Raw genomic sequence first — 22,888 nt, 5'->3', positions numbered from 1 at the left:
TCTATATCCAACCTGCATGAGGATTAAATGCAGACTGCCAACGCAAAGGACAGAACTACTGAAATGAAGATGGCTGATAAGTATTTCTGGAAAATGAAAATTTGATCACAACTTTTAGATTTCAACACAGATCTCCAGCAAAGAGGGGCTACTCTGCCCTGATGTCATCAGCTCACACACTTGTGCACACATGCATGTGTATGTAACAGCCACAAATCTTCAGTATTTCCACACGCTGTTCACTCCCAGACACAGCAAGTCTGTTTTCCAGCCATAGGAGTTCTTTCCTACTAGACATTGAGATTAAGACAAAAAAAAAAAAAAACTAATATCCATATTTTCAGCTACATATATAAGTTTTGCAGTACCTTCCACTGAATTTTTGGATCGCCGTTTTGATGTTTTTGTTGTCAATGACTTGGAAGCTCTAGTGGAAATCTCAGTCTTAAAGAAAAAAGAATGAAAAGAAATTAATTGATGTATTACACAGCAGTATCATAAGCAGGTTTATTTTTCAAGCTCTTCTTGAGGAAGAACAAGTATGAAATCCAGCAATAGTGCCCATATGCTTTAAAAACTCAATACCACTAAGGACTCAAGACCTGAGACTGTGAATTACACGGAGGCCAAAACCCTTTTCACACTATATTTAGAATTCCATCATTCTGTACAGCCCTAAAAAGGTCAACAATCTGCTCCCCACACTTGGAGAAACACTGTCTTATTGGATGTGCTTATGAGGACTCCACTTCTGTTGCTATATATTTAATTACTTAAATGCACTTGTAAGCAACTCGGAAGGTAAAAATTTACATATATTTAAACAGAACACAAATCAAAGGAAACAGCACATCCTATTCCTCCCTCCACTGGCACAGTTCCAGTCTCACCACCTCTCTCCCCTAACTGGCCTCCCAGCCTCTACTCTATGCCTAACCCATCTCCCTGCAACCTCCTGAATACCTCCTGAAATGCGAATTGGATTACGAAAGTTGGCTTCAACCTCTCAGTGGCCCCTACTGCTTGGGATGAGTGTAACCTCCACAAGATGGCCCACGTGGGGATGATGAGCTTCTACCACACCCAGCCCCAGGAAATGCATCGCGGAGTCCTGAACAGGCCAACCAGAGGTTGGAGGGGTCCCTCCCACTGGCCCCGTCTGTCTGGTGACTTACGCCTGCCTCTTCCAGACTCATCCTGAGTGCCACCTCCCCCTTCTCCCCGAAATGACAACCCTATCACACCACACATCACACTTGTCATATAAAGGCATAAGTAAACCCAGGAGTGCCCCACAGAAAATCAGAGAATACACACACCCATCTATTTTACCAGGAGGTAAAGCATTTAACTGATTAATTTTACAACCAAATAAAATGGACCTGTTACAGATAGGCCCAGACCATGTGCTCCTTCCACGCCTCAGTGGACCCGGGGAGCGCACAGCATTCACTATTTCAACACAGCTACAAGTTGACATCTCTTAAAGTTATTTTTTAAAGTTTACCTCTGTTTCAGCCTTGGAGTCTTTAAAAGTTCCATCTGACAACTTTTTAGACATCTCCCCTGAGCTTGCTGACTATTAAAAAAAAAAAATTCAAACTTTAGAATTATTCCAATCCATAATATCTAAAAATATGCCAAGTTATTTTCTATAACACTGACCAACAGTGAAATCATTCTTCCCATGAGAACACCACATCGCCAGTCCAGCTCTGATTGCCACAATTGTTACTGCTGCCTGCGTTCCCCAAGAGTCTTCCGAGCCAATGGCAGGGAGATAGATCTCTTCCCATAAGGGCAGAGTAGGTGGGCAAGGACTTCAAATACTCCTGCCTCTCAGGAAGCTACACGGAACACAAATCCCTACACCACACCGAACTTCCTGGAAACATATCGCGGTGAAACCCGGGGATCTGGAAGTGAGGGAGGGAATGAACAATATAAACCTCCAACACCCACGGAGAAACTGCTCCTAGCCGCCTCTGCTGATCACGGGCTAACTTTATTTATAGAATGGGGCAATTCTTTTTATGCAAAGGCTTCAGACTTTAAGTGAGGAAAGCACTCTCATAACATAAACTGCATGAAAACCGTAAACACCATCTCATCTCACGCCTTAAACCACTTCTCCAGAAGACATATCTCAGAGTAGAAGGAGTAGAACAATTATCTTCACTGAGATTTTCCTCTAGGAAGACTGAAAAGCAAAGAATGCCTGTTCAATATTTCAACAATTCAGTGTCCTCATAAGTTAATTATGAAGGTATCAGATTGTATCAGCAGTAATTACCCATGACTGCAAGCTGGGCACTGCACACGTGCTATCCATAAAAGAGGCAGTAAAGGGGGGGCCTGGGACCCCCACATGGCCAGTCTAACTTAGCACCTGGCCTCTCAACTGCACTCTTAATTTTCCAAGTGTTTTCATATCTACTATTTCACCTCTTCTTCGCAAAAGCCCATGAGGTAGCCTAGGATCTCATCAGCCTCTCTACTAGACAGAAATAAAATGGGGAAGAGGATAAAGAATGACTGAGGCAGAACCGGGGTTAGAACTTGAGTCTCTTGCCTCCCCAGCGTAGATGTGAGTAAGGTCCCTGGGAACAGGGGTTCCTCGGGAGATGCCTCACAGCAGCTCACACCTGCCTGGCGCTTTTTACCAGAGGAAAGGACGCAGCTGCCTCCCAGACCTATGCGGCTCAATGAAGAAGCCCCCAGATCATCCACAGAAGAGCCTGGCAAGCAAAACCACCATGCGAGATCCACGCAAATCTCACGGCAGCCAAGTAAGCAACAGCCTCGAGTAGGAAAAAATCACTTTGCCATGGTCTCAGACGCTTTTAAACAAAACCACCATTATACTTGGCTCTGATATGTTCCCAAATATCAGCCTCTAAGAATTTCTTTTTGTTGTTGTTGTTGTTTGAGACGGAGTCTCGCTCTGTCACCCAGGATGGAGTGCAGTGGCGTGATGTCAGCTCACTGCCACCTCCGCCTCCCGAGTTCAAATGATTCTCCTGCCTCAGCCTCCTGAGTAGCTGGGACTACAGGCACGTGCCACCACACCCAGCTAATTTTTGTTTTTGTTTTGTTTTGTTTTGTTTTGTTTTGTTTTGTTTAGTAGAGATGGGGTTTCATCACCGTGTTGGCCAGGATGGTCTCGATCTCTTGACCTCATGATCCACCTGCCTCGGCCTCCCAAAGTGCTGGGATTACAAGCGTGAGCCACCATGCCCGGCCGAGCCTCTAAGAATTTCTTTGGAATGGTTTCTCTCTACTTAAAAAGCCAGTCACCTCATTAGCAGTTTTAGGGAACATAACGTAGGGACCCTCAATCCCAAGGCCTTGTGAGCTGAGGAAGGTTGACCCCTTCCTAGGATGCCTCATGCACAGCAAAATACACCCGAATATACTAGTGCCTCAGAAAAATCAGGTCCATGAAAAATACTTTTTCTTACACCTCTAAAAAGGAGCAAAAGATGGGGAATGTCTTTGTAATTTCTAAGACTCATAAGGAAAGCCAGGTATGACACATATCTTTGGGTACATTACTCCAGGATGTGCAGTGGAGGGGGAAAGAGTGACATTTTAAATAGTAAAACTCCAAAGTGCCTTGTAGAACACTACGTTCAATTACTAACAAAACCACAATCTTGCCCAATAGGCACCCCCCATCCCACTGTGACCCACAGATCGCAAAACGGGCTTGTACTGACCCCCACAGGAAAGCCTGGTTTACAGGATTCCCTCAGGGTCAGTCCTGTGGCGCCCACCCACCTCCCCTGGGCAGGCACACCCTGAGACGCAGTGCCACAAGACAAGATGGCTGTCCCGGGAGGAAGAGGCCATGGCACCAGCTCAGGCCCTGCCCCTCACTGCCCGGCCGGATCAACTGGGCAGATCTGGATCCCTTCCCGACCTCAGCGTCCTCCTTCCTAGCAGCTGGAGACAAGATGATTTCCAATATCTTCGCGGGATGCTTTACAATTTGACATCCCCCAAAGAATGTGTGTCTGGGAAAACGTCCCCAACACACATGGTGGGTCCAGAAAGAATTCACACATTTAGAAAACAGTTTGAAACCAACAGGATTTTCTGGCAAACCCTAAATTTACCTGAAAATTTAATTAAACAATAATTACAGTAAACTCAGGTCTTATTGTACTTATCTGCTGATGCCTAAAAGCCCTTGAAAGCAGCCCTAATCCTTAATAACTGAGCAATGTCCATGCTCCTAAAGACACCACATGCACAACTCAGACTGCGCATAAACACTGCTTGCAATGCTAAGGTGGAGGCTGCTCCAAAGCCTTCAGAGCAATACTGAGAGTGACACAAATGACACAAACGACACGCACGGGAGAAGCAACACATCTTAAAACGCCTGCAAGACAAGGACAAGAGCAACTTGGCAAATCAGCTCAAATTCTGAAAAACACTGATTTCTCTACATGCCTGGTGGGGAATCATTAAACCCTAAAAAGAGCAAGCATTTAATATTTTCCTGACATCCCCCTTCAAATTATCTTCTACCACTCCCAGATCAAAATTCCATAAAGGGAGACCTCAGAAACCACCATCAATTGATCAATTCCATCCAGTGTTTCATGATCTGAAAAGCCCATCACCCCTTGCCTGGATGCTCAATCCATTCCACCACCAAATATTTACTGCAAAGCTGCTATGTGTCAGACACTCCATCAGACTGGGCATCCAACAGTGAACACGAGTGAAATCTCTGGCTTTTGCTCTTAGGGAGCTTACAATCCAACAGAATTCTCCCTGGACATGAAGTAGGAAATGGTTAAAAACTCACTGAATAATGCCTTAATAAATGATTGGCTGAACAATAAACTTCTATTAGGGGATGAACAAAAAAACCCAAAACACAACTGACAAGAAATAAGTATCTCTTTGGGTTTCTATTGAGAATCCAAGATTGTCATCATTTTAAATAGGCATAAAAGAAAACCAGTTTCCTAGTCATATTGTAAGAAAGATAAAAATCATGTTTGAGACCACCACAAACTCTTGCTAAGCAAAAGGCGAGGTTCTCAGCAAGACTTTACCTTTTTCTCGGGTTTGTCATGCTCTCTGTTCTTCTCCCTGTCCGGGTCCCGGGAGTGCTCCCCGTTTTTCACTCTCCGTCTGTCCCTGTCCTTCCCTTTGTCCCGGTCGCGCTCTCGGTCCCTGTCTCTCAGTCTCTCCTTCTCTTTCCCCCCCTCACTCTTTCTCTCTGTCTCCTTCTCGCGCTCGGAGTCTCTGTCCCGCTCCCTGTTGCCTCTGTCTTTCTGTCGCTCGCTGTCTGGCCTGGCCCGGGCTTTGGCTCTCTCTCTCTCCCCTTCTCTGTGTCTGTTTCCGCCATTCTCCTTGGCCTTCTCCTTGTCCTTGTCCTTTTCTCTTGGCTTGCGGTCTTCTTTCAATTCTTCCTTCTGTTTTCGATCTCTGCTTGTACTTCTCTCTTTTATTTCAGCGTCTCCTCTATCCTACGCAATAAAAATAAAATCATTTATGAATGTTTTTACCTAAACTACAAAAAGACTCACTATTTCATTTTCAAAGATGTGCGACTTGGAATTCACCTCTGTATTTTTGTGAACTCTGGACTCTTCTTCTCGCACATTCTTATTATCCAATTCCTGAGATCTTGAGGTCAGTGAGGCCCGGCCTTTCACTTCTCCTTTCTCTCCAGCTAAAACCCTCCGCACCGCATCGTCACTAGAGAGCTTGTCGTCCAAATGGAAGGAAATGAGGTGTTAGGTGAAATGAGATCCGCACACGTAACAAATAGAACATCGCCATTCAAAGATAGCTCATGAGACAGATTCTCTGTCTACAATGAAATTCAAAGGATAAAATATTTTTTGAATATGTTATTATCACATACAAAGCACAGCATATCTTGATAACTATTACTTTCAGCACTTTGGTCACTAACAGTAGCGTCCACCCAAGCTAAATGAATCCTGGTTCAAGTCTACCCAAGCTGTCAAATGTGAATGTGTGTGTTCAAGGTTAATAAAGCTGACCCATGCAACTCTACTACAAATACCTTAAACTTCTAATGGGATCATAGAACCCCAGCCATAAGTGCCTTAAGATTTTATCTAACCACCTCACACCCATTAGGATGGCTGCTCCTAAAAAAAAAAAAACACAAAACAACAAGCATTGGCAAGGATAAGGAGAAACTGAAACTCTCATGCACTGTTGGTGGAAATGTAAAATGATGCAGCCATTATGGAAAATAGTATAACAGCTCCTCAAAAAATTAGGCACAGATTTACCATATGACCCAATAATTCCCCTTCTGGGTATTTATCCAAAAAAATAGAAAACGGGGTCTTGAAGAGATATTTGTATACTCATGTTCATAGCAGTATTATTCATAATAGCTAAAATGTGGGAGCAAACTGTACCATTGACAGTTGAGTGGATAAACAAAATATGGTATATCCATTACAATGGAATATTATTCAGCCCTAAAAAGCGATGAAATTCTGATACATGCCACAACATGGATAAACCTTGAGAACATTATATTAAGTGAAATAAGCCAGTCAAAAAAATGACAAATACTCTATGACCCCACTTATCCGAGGTCCCTAGAGTAGTCAGATTCATAGAGACAGAAAGTAGAATGGAGGATGCCAGGGGCCGGGGTACGGGAGAAGAGGAAGTTAGTGTTTCATGGGGACAGAGTCTGTTTTGCAAGGAGAAGAGTCCTGGAGATGGAAGGTGGCGATGGCTGCACATGAATGAATTTACCAGCACTGAAGTGTACACTTCAACATGGTTAAGATGGCAAATTTTATGTTTTATGGACTTTAACACAATAATAAAATTATGCGGAAAAAACCACTGATCTGATTCAAGCCCCATCAAACGCAAAAATTCCTTCTCCAGCATCCCTGACAGCCATCCAGAGTGTAGGACACCTCAGTCAGGAGTCCCACTGACTCACACACTCATTCCACAAGCACATGCTGCGTGATTGCCGCGTGCCAGGCTCCATTTAGGCCAAAGACACACCGTGTACTGGGGATACAGATAAACACAACAATTAAACAACAGCCTATAGGAAGCCTACAGGGGCACCTAAGTCAGCCTGGGAGGGAGGAGAGGCCCAGGCTCAAGGAAGCACTCACAGACGCCACACTGCTGCTGGGTGAGGCTGGAGGAGGAAGGCAGCTCAGGCACCAAGAAGCCAGCAGGCACCAGGGCAAGTGGCTGACGGGAGACAGCCGGCCAGGGCCGAATGCAGGGGTGCGTGGCGACTGGAATGGAGGGCTCAGGTATGGGAAACGAGAGAAGGATCTGAAGGGAGAGAAGTAGCAGCAGGTCTCTAGGAGCCTCACAAGCTGTGCCATGGAGCTGGCCCAGCCCCGAGGCTACTGGAAGCCGGAGATGATTCAGCAGAGGAGACAGGAGCCAGATGTGCTTTTTAGAAAGATGAGAAACATAAAGGACCCGGGAAGGGGAGCTGGGGAGCCTAGGGACAGAGGCCAGTGTACTGGCAAGATCTGCTTCCAAGTCTCTAAGTTTGCATGCTGGACCTGCAATGGGGTGGGGGGCCTCCTAGGAGTCGGCCTGATACCACTATGCACCTCCACGACCCACTGCTGTTGAGGGGGCTGAAACCTACCTCTTCCCATTTGGGTCACGTTTAAGGTTAGCCCCCAGCCAACCACCCACTAGGTATGTGAAAAACTATATTAATTACACTCTCAATACAAGTCCAACCTGCTCCTCCACAGGGCACTACTCAGCCTTCAAAAGAAGGAAGACCCTGGGGAAAGACCTTCTCCAACATTTGGGCAAACATGGCCCAGGCTGGACCTAACCAGAGAAGCCTGAGGCCTGACACCCAAGTTTCTAGCCCACAGTGAAAAGCTCAAGAAGGAAAAAATCTACTCCCCGTACAACTGAAACAGCAACCGAGAGAGAGAGAAAAGGTGGAAGAGAGAGAGGAAGGGCGACAGGCAAGCAGACACCAGAGGCTGAAGATGGAGGAAGAGAACAGAGACTCCCCATTAAGACCCAGGGAAGAAGAAAAGCAGCTCCTGCAGCCACTGCAGCCCTGGCTGGAAGCAGCCACCTGTCCTCAAGGGAGCCTCAGAAAGGAGAAAGCCAGAGGGCATGGAAGCCTGGGCCTGCAGCCTCCAGCCTCCAGCCAGGCACAGTGTGCCTGAAGGGTTCCCAATTTTCTATTGAAAGCTTGCAGAACTTGCGTATTACATACCCTTATTTGTTTTATCATTCAGTATTAAATTACTCCTCCTGTATGTCTGGGGCTCCAGAAGGGGTGGGATCAGATTCAAAGCACAGTGTTTGACAGACACCACTGAAACTCCTTCCCTAAACCGCCCGCACATGTGAGTCCCTCACCCCCGACTACTTTTTACTCAAGTACTAAGTAAGTTCAAAATGCCAGGACAGCAGTAGTACCTTGTTGAGACAGCATTTTCCAATTATCTGGAGCAGCTCATTTGTTCTTTCAGGCTCATGCCCCGCCACGATTCGGGCTGGTTTGGCCAACAGTGGCTCTCCCGACACCATTACAACCACGTCTATGGCCTTTTGTAGGAAGCTAATTTTTGCATCTTTATCCTGAAACATTTCCATTGAAAATACAAATATTACAATACTTTGAAGAGTGTGCATTATCTTCAGTATGTTTACCAGGCATAGGATAGTTTTTGTTTACATACAAAGCTGTTTTTAGATATATAACAAATCTAGAAATACTGACCTTTTACTGACAAAACAAAAACAATTCATTAAAGCCTTTAATTTAGTTGATGGGCTAGCATTAACCTTTGAAATACTAATCCCATTTTTCAGTGAATAAAACTAGTATGACATCCAGTTGCCACAGTGAGAAAATGAAATGAGAAAGGGTATATATACCAATTTACGAATTCACTGACCTTGTATTCCAACCACATGTGGCAGAGAAATGACACACGCCACACTACCAGGCCTACAAAAAATCCCATCCGTTAAGGCGAGGAGTCAACAGGAGAAGCCCGACTCAAACCCACCTTCACATTATCAGACTTCATCTCGGCGTCTGTGTAGAGGCCCTTCATGAAACCGGTCATTCTAATCACCTTCAAGAGAGAAAGAAAGGCCACCATGTCACCTCACAGACAGCCTCCTCATCAGCCTCATCCACTCAACTCCACACTTGGGAGATGTCCGAATTGACTAGCAGCCCAGATTTGAATCATCCACTTAAGAAATATTTGATGTCTACTACACGTGCTGTGCAGGGCAGAAGCCAGCCAGATCCTCTCAGAACTTAGTCTGGCTGTGTGGACAGATGGGTAAAGATGACACCATGCAGGTACTAAGGAAGCACTCAGGCTTGGTACCTAATCCACAATCCGGGAGGGAGCAGGAGTGGCAGGGAACCCTTCCTGGAGGAATCATACCTAGATGGGGACCAGGCTTACAGAAGAGTTGGGCAAGGGGACATTTCGGATGCACATGCCAAACATAAGAAAGTCCACACGGCTGGGTGTGGTGGCTCACACCTGTAATCCCAGCACTTTGGGAGGCTGAGGCGGACAAATCGCGAGGTCAGGAGATCGAGACCATCCTGGCCAACATGGTGAAACCCTGTCTCCACTAAAACTACAAAAATTAGCTGGGTGTGGTGGTGCTTGCCTATAGTCCCAACTACTCGGGAGGCTGAGGCAGGAGAATCACTTGAAGCAGGAAACAGAGATTGCAGTGAGCCGAGATCGTACCACTGCACTCCAGCCTGGCGACAGAGCCAGACTCCATCTCAAAAAAAAGAAAAAAAGAAAATGAAAGTCCACACAAGGTCCAGGACCCACAGAGTCCCGTGCAAGGGATCAAAAGAAATGTAGGACGGCAGGAGCCTGAGGCCAGAGAGACACTCGGGGCCTGGTGCAGAGGCCCTGTGAAGCCACTCAGGGACATGAACTGAGCCGAAGGACCACGAGGAGGACCTGGAACGGCATTTTACAAGAGTCCTTCAGGTGCAATGGAGGGAACAGATTCCAAAAAGAAAAGGAACTTTGGCTGGGCACAGTGGCTCACACCTGTAATCCCAGCACTTTGGGAGGCCGAGGTGGGTGGATCACTTGAGGTCAGCAGTTCAAGACCAGCCTGGCCAACAAGGTGAAACCCCGTCTCTACTAAAAATACAAAAATTAGCCGGGCATGGTGGTGGGTGCCTGTAATCCCAGCTACTCAGGAGGCTGAGGCAACAGAATTGCTTGAACCTGGGAGGTGGAGGTTGGAGTGAGTCGGAATCACGCCACAGGACTCCAGCCTGGGCAACGGAATGAGACTCTGCCTCAAAAAAAAAGAAAGAAAGAAAAGAAAAGGAATTTCTCAGCCTAGTTTTCTAAGACTAGAAGTTCTGCAAGGGTCTTTCTCCTCACCACGTGTCACTACTCACTTCTTAAGACGGTGGCAGGCTCCACACCTCATGCTTTGGTTCTCTCCCTAATCATCCCTTCCCTCAGGTAACCTGTACCTCCTAATTAGCCCTAAAACCAGCTTTTAGGACAATTATTTTTCCTGTTCCCCTCAACCACCACACCCAGCCAGGGTCCTGGGTTGTCTCAGACTGCAGTTTTTTGAAATGTGGTAGGTTACTGTAAAATCAATACAATTTGTAGCAACAAGCATTTTGAATAGCTGGGACCCTTACCAGCAGGCTGCATGGTATGTGGTAAGGACAGGTATGCTCATAGCCACATATCCTAGGTCAGCTAATAAAGCATATTGATTACGGGGAGACATGTTTTAAAAACAAGACAGTCCCACCCTAATGAGAGCCTCCTCTGGAATCAAGCCACAAGTCCTTAATTTGCATCAAGTTAGGTATTAATGAATCTAGGAGTTTTCATTCCACACCACACTATGTAAGAGCTATGCTACTGTTTTTCTTGAGATGACAGGTAGAATATTAAGAGCATCCTGCATTTAACATTCCTGGAACATTTTCATTTTGTCCCTGCTGAGGTTTTCCCAGGATGCTGGCAGTTAAAATTGTGAGCAATAGGCTGGGTACAGTAGCTCACACCTGTAATCCCGGCACTTTGGGAGGCCGAGGCAGGCGGATCACCTGAGGTCAGGAGTTCGAGATCAGGCCGGCCAACATGGCGAAACCCCATCTCTACTAAAAATACAAAAATTAGCTGGACATGGTGGCATGTGCCTGTAGTCCCAGCTACTCAGAAGGCTGAAACAGGAGAATTGCTTGAACCTGGGAGGCGTAAGTTGCAGTGAGTGGAGACTGTGTCACTGCACTCCAGCCTGGGCGACAGAGCAAGAATCCCTCTAAAAAAAAAAAAAAAAAAAAATTGTGAGCAATAACTGTAAGTGACAAGAGACATTAACGTCACAGTATCCACACTTAGCTTAATGAAACGGGGTGGTTAGTTTAGCTATAGCTAAAATACTAATATAGTAATGTGTGTATAATATTCAGTACAGTAAACCATTTTCATAAGAGGCTCTCCACCTATTATCTGAAAATCCTTTCCAATATGTCAGTCATTCTAACATCTTTATCAAGTAGGTCATAATTTATTTATCTTTACACAGGGAGAGAAATCAACTTTGGCATTAGATGAGGAAGTCTATGGGAGAAGAGCAGACCAGTCGTTCCTAATTGGGAACATGCAACTCGTTCCACACACCCTATCTACCTGGCCAAGAAGGCAATTCTTTTTTTTTTTTTTTTTTTTTGAGACAGGGTCTTACTCTGTCACCCAGGCTAGAGTGCAGTGGTACAATCACGGCTCACTGCATCCTCAACCTTCCCGGCTCAAGCAATCTTCCCTATTCGGCCTCCTGAGTAGCTGGGATTACAGGTGCACCACCACACTCAGCTAATTTTTGTATTTTCAGTAGAGATGTAGTTTTACCATGTTGGCCAGGCTGGTCTTGAACATCTGGGCTCAAGTGATCTGCCCGCCTTGGCCTCCCAGAGTGCTGGGATTACAGGCGTGAGCCACAGCCACGTTCCTCCTCCTCTCCCATTAGGATTCCTCTGACCAACTATGCGGTAGTGACTGGACAGCCACCGTGAGCTGAGCGCCATCACTGCCCCACAAGGATAAGGCACACTCCCTGCGCCTCCCTCCTGGGCTCTGCATTTCAGTGGGACAGACAGGACTGGGAGAATAAAGGTTTTGGCAGCCACAGCTAGAGTGGGCTGGGCTCACACTGGCTCTTGTTCCCTCTGGGTCAGAGGACGGGTACCCGCCTACTTCACGGGACGGTGGTGATGCGGCACATTGTCCCCCTCCCACCGGGCTATCCACACAGCAGGTCCTCTCCCCACACACTGTCCAGGACAGGCTGTAAGTGCTGCACCAGCTGGGAGGACATGACCAGGGCTGGCGAGGCCCTGGGATGTGGGTGGATTCGAGAGCATTTTTAGGCACTGTTTTAACACAGAGGCACACGCTCCAGGAGACCACACGTTATAAGCTAAGGTAGGAGGGCAGAACCAGTAAAGCAAAGTCTGTGCAAGAATAAGGCACCCAACCTGTTGAAAAGAGTGAGAAACAGAGCTTGAGGACCATCACCAGGTGAGGTCATGAGGCCCTGGAAGTCTGCAAGTCCAACCTGAATCCTAAATCCCAAAACACACCTCTGAGTTCCCACGTGCCCTTGGGTCCACCATGGAAATGGGTGCTGCGCCCGCTGCAGTGACGCTCCTGAGAGTTACCAGGGAGTTACCACGAGCCTTGACAGGTCCCACTCAACAGGGGATGTTTGTTGTGCAATTTCTATGTACCTTACCCAGTGCAGATCACCAGAGCCATGCTAAGAAGCAAGCCAGGGTCTCCGTCACGGAGAAGCACACCATCCGCAAGTGGGAAAAGCTACAGAGACCACCAATCTCAATTTAGGGCAGGGTGTGCAGCTCTGCTACAGTTTTTCCTGCCAAGTCTCCCTACAACCACCTCCACTAAATTCACCCGCAGGCATTTATTAAGCACCCAAAATGTGGTATGCAGGGAAACTTTGGGGCAGAAGGGTTGTATAAAAAATATTATTTCCATTCTCCCAGGATTTAGGGAGTGCCTTCCACGTGCTACATACTTGAGGGCAAGCGAGAGGGATTCTGCAAGGTTAGACGAGGCAGGAGTCACAGAAGCAGCTCTGCCAGGAATAATGGAAGATGCACTCTAAGGAAATACACGGGCAGGCAGGGACGAAGTAAGAATGCTCCTGAAGGCCCGGAGCCTCCTTGTAAGCGGCGGCCCGGAGCCGGGGGAGGGGCAGGACCTCCTCACCGAGGGCGCCGCGGAATTGGGCCTACAGGCCGGGCTCCCAGGCAGGGGCCGCACAGAACTCTCGCCCCGACCCCGGAACTGACCCCGGCCCCCGACCCGCACCCTGTGCCCGGCCCACACCCGGCCCTGAACAGGTCCCCGACCTGCACCCCGAGCCCGGCCCACACCCGGTCCACACTCGGCCCTAACCCGGCCCCCGACCTGCACCCCAAGCCCGGCCCACACCCGGTTCACACCCGGCCCGGGCCCCGACTCCGGCCCAGCCCCGGCCCCCGACCCGCACCCGAGTCCGAGCCCGGCTCGCACCCGGCGCCACCCGGCCCGGGCCCTGACCTCGGCGCCCACCGGAATCCCGACCCGCACCTGGCCGGGCCCGGCCCCCGGCGCCCACCTCCGTGATGATGTCGTGCAGGTAGCGGAACGGGGGCTTGCTCAGCAGCTTCTCTGTCAGCGGCGGCCTTCGAATCACTTTCCCCAGCGCCTCCTGCGTCCGCCTCACCACCGCCGCGTTCATGACGGCGTCCGCCGCCCGCTGGCCGCCCGCGCCCCTCAGCCGGCCCGGCCGAGCCTAAGCCCGGGTCCCTGGCCGCCGCCGGCCCCGCCGCCGCCGCCCGGTCCCGCCAGGACGCGCCGCTCCGGTTTCCATCCCACAGTGCACCGGAGCCCACCACAGCGCCTGCGCGGCCGCCGCCGGGCGTTCGGTCACTAGGGCTGCGCGGCCTTAGCAACGGACGCGCCGCGGCGCCCCGCCCCCTGCCCGCCTTCCAGCACCCGCGCAGGCAGGACTGGGGGTTCCGCGGGAGGGATTTGCGGGAGTGCGGCTGTGCCAGCGCAGGCGGGGCGCGGCGGGACGGGGAAAGGGGATCTGGGATCGGGCGCCTGGCCCCTCCTCTGCCGAGCGACGGCCTCGGGAAGCGGGTGTTCGCTCGCGTTAGAGGCGACTGCCTGAGGACTGATTAAGAACAAGGTAACTTCCAAGATCTGTGCCGCCTGTTTCCCAAATCTCAAGGGCTTTCGAAGGCACTGGTTCATCGGAGGGGACGGCACTAAGTTATCCCAAAACACACGGAATAGAAAATACGCTGTCCTGGCTGGTAATTAATAAGGCTTCTTGGGCAAGTCACCTGTTTTCTCTGAGACTTCACTTCTGTTCCCACAAAGCAGGACTAGTGTGCCCGCTGCCTAACCCACCTCCCAGGAAGGTAAATGGTGACTAAATGCTGTGTCGGTGCTCTGAAACCGGGACAAAGCCATGCCTAGTTGTCCTACTAGGTGTCCGTGATTCTTTCCCACCTGTCCTCTGTCCATCATGCACAGGCCTACCGCAGAAATCCTTCTGGCGATTTGAGAGCTCTGGGGTCTGTAGTTCTTCTAATGAGCACATCATTATAACCTTTTTTTTTTTTTTTTTTTTTGAGACGAAGTCTGACTCTGTCGCCCAGGCTGGAGTGCAGTGGCGCGATCTTGGCTCACTGCAACCTCCACCTCCCAGGTTCAAGTGATTCTCCTGCCTCAGCCTCATGAGTAGCTGGGACTTCAGGCCCCCGACACCACACCAGCCTCGCTTTTGTATTATTAGTAGAGACGGGGTTTCACCATGTTGGCCAGGCTGGTCTGAAACTCCTGACTTCAGGCAATCCGTCCGCATCGGCCTCCCAAAGTGCTGGTATTACAGGCGTGCGCGCCCGCCCCCATTATAACTTTTAAATTGACCTTCATTTTTACCATTTTCAGGCCTCCTCATTTTTTGTGGAGATCTAAATCGCCATCTGGTGTCATATCCCTCCTGTCTGAAGAACTTCCTTTAATATTTCTTCTAGCACAGTTCAGTTGGTAATGGAAAAGTTATACAGACAACCAATTTCAATGCCAGTCAGGCTGTATGGTTTATCAACAAATACTAAATTGCATTTTTATAGTTTTCCTTCCATGTCCCACTATAACCACCTCCAATAAATTCAGCCACAAATATTTATTAAGCATAGAAGTATAGAATTCTAGGGTTGGGAGGTCAGGAGTTTGAGACCAGCCTGACCAACATGGTGAAACCCCGTCTCTACTTAAAATACAAAATATTAGCTGGGTGCAGAGGCGGGCGCCTGTAATCCCAGCTACTAGGAAGGCTGAGGCAAGAGAATCACCTGAACCCAGGAGACAGAGCTTGCAGTGAGTCGAGGTCATGCCACTGCAATCCAGCCTGGGTGACAGAGTGAGACTCCGTCTCAAAAAAAAAAAAAAAAGAATTCTAGGGGTACAGTGGCTCACGCCTGTAATCCCAGCACTTTGGGAGGCTGAGGCAGGCAGATCACTTAAGGTCAGGAGTTTGAGACCAGCCTGGCCAAAATGGTGAAAGCCTGTCTCTACTAAAAATATAAAAATTAGCTGGGCGTAGTGGTGTGTGCCTGTAACCCCAGCTGCTTGGAAGGCTAAGGCACAAGAATCGCTTGAACCCAGGGGTTGGAGGTTGCAGTGAGCCAAGATGGCACCACTGCACTCCTGCCTGGGCAACAGAGCAAGACTCTGTCTTTAAAAAACAAAAACAAACAAAAAGAGAAGTGTAGCATTTTAGACTGACTGTTTTTGTTTTTCAGTACTTTAAGGATGTTACTCCGTTGACTTCTGGCTTGCATAGTTTCTGAATAAAAGTCTTCCGTAATTCTTTGTTCTTCTGTCTATTGTTTCTGGCTGCCTTCAAGATTTTATTTTTATTATTGGTTTGCCAGAAGTTTGCACATGGTATATCTAGATGTGGGGGTCTCTTCTACTTAAAATTTATATTTTATTATTTACATACAATAAAATTCACACATTTTAAGTGTGCAGGTTGATACATTTTGGTAATTATATACAATTATGTTACCACCACAACAATCAAAATATAGAACAGTCCCTGCACCCTAAAACATTTCTTACTGCTTATTTGCAGCCCATCTCCTTCCCCACCCTGGCCCCAGGCAGCCACTAATCTGGTTTCTGTCATTATAATTTTGCCTCTTCTAGAGTTTCATATAAATGGAATCATGCAGTACATAGTCTTTTGTATTTCATTATTTCTCTTATAATATTTTTGAGATTCATTCATATTGTTACACGTATATTAATATGCCATTCCTTTTTGTGGCTGAATGGTATTTCATAGTGTAATTTGTTTATCCATCAGTTGATAGACATTTGGGTTGCTTTCAGTTTTTTATTTTTTATGAATAATGCTTCTGGCCAGGCATGGTGGCTCACACCTGTAATCCCAGCACTTCAGGAGGCCAAGGTGGGCAGATCACTTGAGGTCAGGGATTCAGGACCAGCCTGGCCAACGTGGTGAAACCCTGTCTCTACTAAAAATACAAAAATTAGCCAATCGTGGTGGGGTGCATCTGTAATTCCAGCTACTCAGGAGGCTGAGGCACAAGAAATGTTTGAATCTGGGAGGCAGAGGTTGCAGTGAGCTGAGATCGTGTTACTGAACTCCAGCTTGGGTGACAGAGTGAGACTCTGTCTCAAAAAAAAAAAAAATGCTGCTATAACCATTCACTTACAAGTCTTTGTGAAAGTTTTCATTTCTCTTGTATTGGAATTGTTGGGTTGTAGGGTAAGAATATGTTTAACTCTACAAATACTACCATGCTGTTTCTAAAGTGGCTGCATCATCATTCATTCCCACCAGCAATATATTGAATCCCAAGTTACTCCATATCCCTGCCAACATCTGGTATTGTCAGTCTTTTTGTTTTTCTTCTTCTTTTTGTTTTTGGTTTGTTTTTTTGTTTGTTTGTTTGTTTGTTTGTTTTTGAGATGGAGTGTTGCTCTGTTGCCCAGGCTGGAGTGCAATGGCATGATCTCGGCTTACTGCAACCTCTGTTTCCTGGGTTCAAGTGATTCTCCTGCTTCAGCCTCCTGAGTAACTGGGATTACAGGCACCCGCCACCATACCCAGCTAATTTTTGTATTGTCAGTAGAGATGGGGTTTCACCATGTTGGCCAGACTGGTCTCGAACTCCTGACCTCAGGTGATCTGCCCGCCTTGGCCTCCCAAAGTGCTGGGATTACAGGTGTGAGCCATTGTGCCCAGCCTGTCAGTCTTCCCACCTGCACCCCCCCCCCCCGCCACCCCGCAGACAGAGTCTTGCTCTGTCGCCCAGGCTGGAGTGCAGTGGCACCGTCTTGGCTCACTGCAAGCTCCGCCTCCCGTGTTCATGCCATTCTCCTGCCTCAGCCTCCTGAGTAGCTGGGACTACAGGTGCCTGCCACCACGCCCAGATATTTTTTGTATTTTTTAGTAGAGACAGGGTTTCACCATGTCGGCCAGGATGGTCTCAATCTCCTGACCTCAAGATCTACCCACCTCAGCCTCCCAAAATGCTGGGATTACAGGCGTGAGCCACCGCGCCCGGCCCCTGTCAGTCTTTTTTAATGTTCAACTTTCTACGGGTGTGGAATGGTGTCTTGTTATGGTTCCTATTTACATTTCTGTAGTGATTAGTGATTTTGAGCATATTTCCCTGCCCTTGCTAAATATTCATATATCTCTAGTGAAGATACCACATCAAGTATCATTCAAGCATTTACTGAATCACTGCTATGTATGGATTACTGTCTGAGTGCTGGGGATTTAATGGGGAGTTAAGACCTTCTAGAAGGCAGCGTCCATGCTGTCCGCTGGTCCTAGGAACATCACTCCTCATGCTGCTAACTATATCCAGGACCAAGTGAGCTTTGGTCACCTAGACAGAGGCCAGATGAAAGGGGCCAGGGCTCATCTCCTTTTAACTGTTGGCCTTGCTTCCTCCTACACTGCACCTTGCAGGTGGGCTGGCTGTGTGAGACTCGGTCAAAAGGCTGGGAGACACCTAAGAGAGAGACAGCCCATGATAGAGGGAATTTAACGACACTCACCATATAGAACCATCCCATGCTCCGTGGGGAAAACAAGCCCCCAAAGAGTTGCACCCTCAGAGGGATTCCATCTTGGCTGCTCTCCGTTTATAACCCTACTCCTTGGCCAGAGCACCACCAGCCTCTGACTCCTGCCTCATGAAATCTTCCTGACTCTGGAAACTCCACTCCCAACCCACAGAAGCTTTTGTGATCTTCCATCCATCCCCTTTCTCTCAGCACTACACTTCCCAGAGTATATGGTCTCCAGTGCAGACTCACACCATCCCAAGGACCTCTGCAGGACAGTCCACTGTGACATTTGGCACTGCAGTCCCTTGGAACAGTCCAGGATGACGGTGGACACTGAATCACTGAATCACGCTCCTTCTAGGGCTCCCAAATTCCCGTTCTTCTCCTGATTGTCCACACATGTCCTTATCACACACGTACCTCCTTCCCAAGAACAAGCATTAATTACACAGTTCATCAAACCCCATAAAGAAAAATAAACAGTTTCCATACTGACCTGTCATTTGCCAACATCCCCCACCCAGTGAAACTAACACTTCCCATGAACATGGAGAATGCTGTTAGCTCCCTTCATTCCTGCATTTCACCTTTCCTGCCCACCACCCAACCTCTCCTCAGGCCTCCCTGAAAGTCTTTATAGGGGAGGAGCATGGTGAGACTGTACTTCTTCGTGGCTGGGCCCTCATTTCGCAGAGGCTGGCCTAAAGCTCTGAAACGATGAAGCCCTTAGACAAGACTGCAGCAGCCTCCTGCTCCCAGGTGTTAGAGAGAGGGCGGTCATCTTCACAGGACGACAGGGCCCTCAGGGGTGCTGCACCAGATGCAGGTGATGCTGTGGTGGCTGAAAGCGGGAGCGTCTTCCCAAACTGGAGGAAGCCCGGCTGGGCCGCCTTCCCTGATCTGCCCACCATGGCCAAGCTGGGAGCCAAGAGGCTCCTGCAAGGGCCCATCCGTCTCTGAGCTCTGAGCTGGCTGGGATCAGCCTGAGCAGCGGTGGAAGGAGCACAGAGACCACAAGCGCCCTGCCTTCGGAACAATGTTCCCAAGAGCAGAGCTCCCCGGCCCCCGCCCCAGAAAGTCCCATCGGGGCAGTATCCTCCTCTGGGCCTGATAGCCAGAAACCCGCTTGTCTGACAGTGGCCAGCCTGAGTGGTGGGAGAGGTAGGTGTGGCCTGGAGAACACTTGGGCCCCTGAGGTTCTGCCAGGGACCCTGAACCAGTGCTGCCCAAAGGGGAAGCTGGTTCCTATCTCTCCCCCAGCCTATGGAGAGCAGGAGCCGTGTGGGCCAAGGCCTTGTGGAGGCCTTGAGGGCACAGGGCCTGGCTGTTTGGAACTGTGAGCCATCAGAGAGCCTCCTGCCCACCTGGGCATCAGGAGCTCTGAGAAGATCTGGGACAAGGGAGCAGAGTCACCCACTCCCACCGAGATCCTTACGGAGGCGGGGAGGTGGCCAGGGAGTGGACATGCGTCCCTGGACAGTGCAGTGCTTGAGGAGCATGGACTGTCTTCCATGCCACCCACTGTGTCTCATGAGGCCCCAACACTGCCTCGAGGTGAGTCCTCACCCTCCGCACAGAGCGGGAGGGCGGATGGGCATCCGGGGTGCTTGGAAAGCAGGCCTAAGAAGAGGCAGCTAAGGATTCCTGACTCCAAGAAAGAGACCTGCAACCAGGGCCTCCCAGGGCAGGAGGGTGCAGAGGGCAGCCTGAAGCCTCCAGTTCTAACGGCTCCAAGCCAGGTACCAGGTAGGAGGGACGATGTACCCTAAATTACCCCTAAGCTTCTCAGAGTCCTAAAAGCATCAGAGGGAAAGGCAGAGAACATAAAAAAGAGTCATTCATAAAAAAAAAAAAAAAAGATAATTGATTAAACAACTATAGAAAATCACAGCAAAGAAAGTGTTGGAAACATAAAAGGCTGGCAGGAGCTGTTTTGAAATGAACAGTTTCTGAATGAATGATAACCATGGCCCTGACTCGCTCCAGGAGAGAGAAGCCACAAAGCTTCCAATGTGTCTTCCAGGCCCTGCCTCCCCTCACCGGGAGGCAGACATTCCCAGAGACAAAGGCCTGGGGAGGCTGACTTGGCCCCACCCTGAACTCCATTTCTACCAAGAGCCCAAGATGTGGGTCAGGCTTTGGGAAGGGCTGGGGAGCAGATACCAGGTCAGAGAAGTGCAGAGCTGCAGATGGGCTCACCAGCCCTGGATCCACAAGGGAGTGGGGTGGGGGGTCACTATGGAGCAAATGCATGTCCACTGGGCAGAGACAGGGGAACTAGGCCCAAGAGGCCCAGCAGAAACACATTTCCATCACAAGCAGGAAGTGTTTGCTGTGACTGTCGCATCTGCTTCCCCAGCTTGGGGTACAAAAGAAGGTCCCCCACCTTTCTGAAATCCAGCTCAGATATTCTCACCCCCCCCACCCCCGCCACTGAATCTTTATGTCTGCCTTGTGCAAGCTGGACGGCCCTCTGGGTCCCACAAAGAGTATGGGGGTGCAATACATAGCGAGCAGGCCATAATACTTGGAGCTTTCCCCCATGGGCAGTCTGAGGGAAAGATTCACTACCCTCCCTCTCACAGGCCCTCAGGCCCTTCCAGGAGGGTCCCATGACTTTGAAGGGGCAGGGGCCTGGGTCCCATCATCCACCAAAGGCCTCTGAGCCACCCATGCCAATTTCCCAACAATCTTAAGCTCTGCTGGTAAGTGGCCACTCTTGGGTGAGGGGTGTAAGATTCTGCCTCCCCAGGCAGCCCAAGACACCCTTCCTTTGCCCCAGTCAATGTAAAGATGACACCAGGAGGGTGGAGCTGGGGGATCCTGCACGCCACAGGCCCCAACCACATCTGAGAAGAGAGACCACCATGAGTAAGAAGTTTTCAGGTGTCTCAAGGGAGCCCCTACTTATACTCCTGGCAGATACTCTCCACTCTGATTAAGTTACACAGAGCACGTTTTATTATTTTTGTAATTTAGTTTTATATTTTTGCCATGTTATTTATTTTTTCTTCCCCTTCCCTGCAGCTTTACAAAGGTATAATTGGCAAATAAAAATTGTATATATTTACAGTGTACAAAATGATGTTTTGATTTATGTATATATTGGGAAATGATTAAAATAAGCAAATTCATATATCCATTTCCTCTCATCTTTTTTTGCAGTGAGACCGTGTAAGATCTCTCTCAGGAATTTTCAAGTATATAATTAATGCATTATTACTAACTAGAGTTACCATGCTATACATTAATCTCCAGGATTTACTCAGCCTGTCCAACTGAAATGTTGTACCCTTTAACCAACATATCCGCATTTCATACACACAAACACTCCCCAGTCCCTGACAACCACCATTCTACTCTCTGCTTCTATGAGTTCAACTTTGGATTCCACATATGAGTTGAGATCATGCAATATTTGTCTTTTTGTTTCTGGCTTCTTTCTTTCTTTCTTTTTTTTAACATGGAGTCTCGCTCTGTCGCCCAGGCTGGAGTACAGTGGTGTGATCTCAGTTCACTGCAACTTCTGCCTCCTGGGTTTAAGTGATTCTCCTGCCTCAGCCTCCCAAGTAGCTTGGATTACAGGTGCCCGCCACCACGCCTGGCTAATTTTTGTATTTTTAGTAGAGACGGGGTTTCACCATGTTGGCCAGGCTGGTCTTGAACTCCTGACCTCAAGTGATCTGCCTGCCTCAGCCTCCCAAAGTGCTGGGATTACAGGCATGAGCCACTGCACCTGGCCAGCTTATTTCATTTAACATAATGTCCTCTATGTTCAAACATCCAAGAAAAGGACAGAATTTCCCTCTTTAAGGCTGACTCGTATTCCATGGTGTGTAAATCCCACATTTTCTGTATTCCATTTATTTGCTAATGGACACTTAGGTTCATACCATGTCTTGGCCATTGTGAATAATGCTGGGATGACCAGGGGAGTACAATTACCTCTTTGACATACTGATTTCATATCCTTCAGGCATCTACCCAGAAGTAGGACTGCTGGATCATAAGGTAGTTCTATTTTTTGGCCAGGCACAGTGGCTCATGCCTATAATCCCAGCACTTTGGGAGGCCAAGGCAGGTGGATCACTTGAGGTCAGGAGTTCGAGACCAGCCTGGCCAATGGAGTGAAACCCCGTCTCTACTAAAAATACAAAAATTAGCCAGCCATGGTGGCATGCGCCTGTAGTCCCAGCTACTCGGGAGGCTGAGGCACGAGAATCACTCGAACTCAGGAGGTGGAGGTTGCAGTGATCTGAGATCATGCCACTGCATTCTAGCCTGGGCAACAGAGTGAGACTCAGTCTCAAAAGTAAATAAATACATAAATAAAATAAGGTAGTTCTATTGGTAGTTCTTTGAGGAATCTTTATCTTGTTTTCAATAATGGCTGCACTAATTCCCATCCCCACCAACAGTGTATGGGGTTCCCTTTCTCCATATCCTCACTGACATTGTTATCCTTTGTCTCTTTGATCATAACTTTCTCCCAAGTGTGAGATGATAATGACTTGTGGTTTTAATTTGCCTTTTCCTGATGATTGGTAATATTGAGCATTTTTTCATATGCCTGTTGGCCATTTATCTGTGTGCCTTCTTTTGAGAAATGCCTATTTGGGTCCTTTGCCCATTTCTGAATTGGGTTATTTGTTCTCCTCGCCATGGACTTGTTTGAGTTCTTTATATATTTT

The 22,888-nt window shown here is 48.4% G+C and overlaps 1 protein-coding gene across 7 annotated transcripts in view; it reads right to left on the bottom strand.

Moving 5' to 3' along the window:
• TRAF3IP1 (TRAF3 interacting protein 1) overlaps window positions 1–13,937 on the bottom strand; it is an 81,926-nt gene extending 67,989 nt beyond the window's left edge. For 4 of the 7 annotated variants that reach the window (XM_055109270.2, XM_034955488.4, XM_063595346.1 and 1 more), the window contains exons 1-7: window positions 13,687–13,937; window positions 9,048–9,116; window positions 8,452–8,613; window positions 5,586–5,729; window positions 5,073–5,489; window positions 1,508–1,579; window positions 369–444 (exon numbers count right to left, since the gene is read on the bottom strand). In XM_055109270.2, coding sequence (XP_054965245.1) covers window positions 369–444; window positions 1,508–1,579; window positions 5,073–5,489; window positions 5,586–5,729; window positions 8,452–8,613; window positions 9,048–9,116; window positions 13,687–13,809 — 1,063 coding nt within the window. In that variant the 5' untranslated portion in view covers window positions 13,810–13,937. Of the gene's footprint in view, window positions 1–368; window positions 445–1,507; window positions 1,580–5,072; window positions 5,490–5,585; window positions 5,730–8,451; window positions 8,614–9,047; window positions 9,117–13,658 lie in introns of all 7 variants that reach the window. The other 3 variants (XM_034955492.3, XM_034955493.3, XM_063595347.1) reach the window with 2 other exon arrangements.
• Between the last annotated feature and the right edge of the window lie 8,951 nt (window positions 13,938–22,888).

Source organism: Pan paniscus, chromosome 13 (assembly GCF_029289425.2).
Source record: "Pan paniscus chromosome 13, NHGRI_mPanPan1-v2.0_pri, whole genome shotgun sequence".
Taxonomy (NCBI): Eukaryota; Metazoa; Chordata; class Mammalia; order Primates; family Hominidae; genus Pan; species Pan paniscus.
The sequence above is the reverse complement of the archived record's forward strand: the minus strand, read 5'-3'. Positions and strand labels throughout refer to the sequence as shown.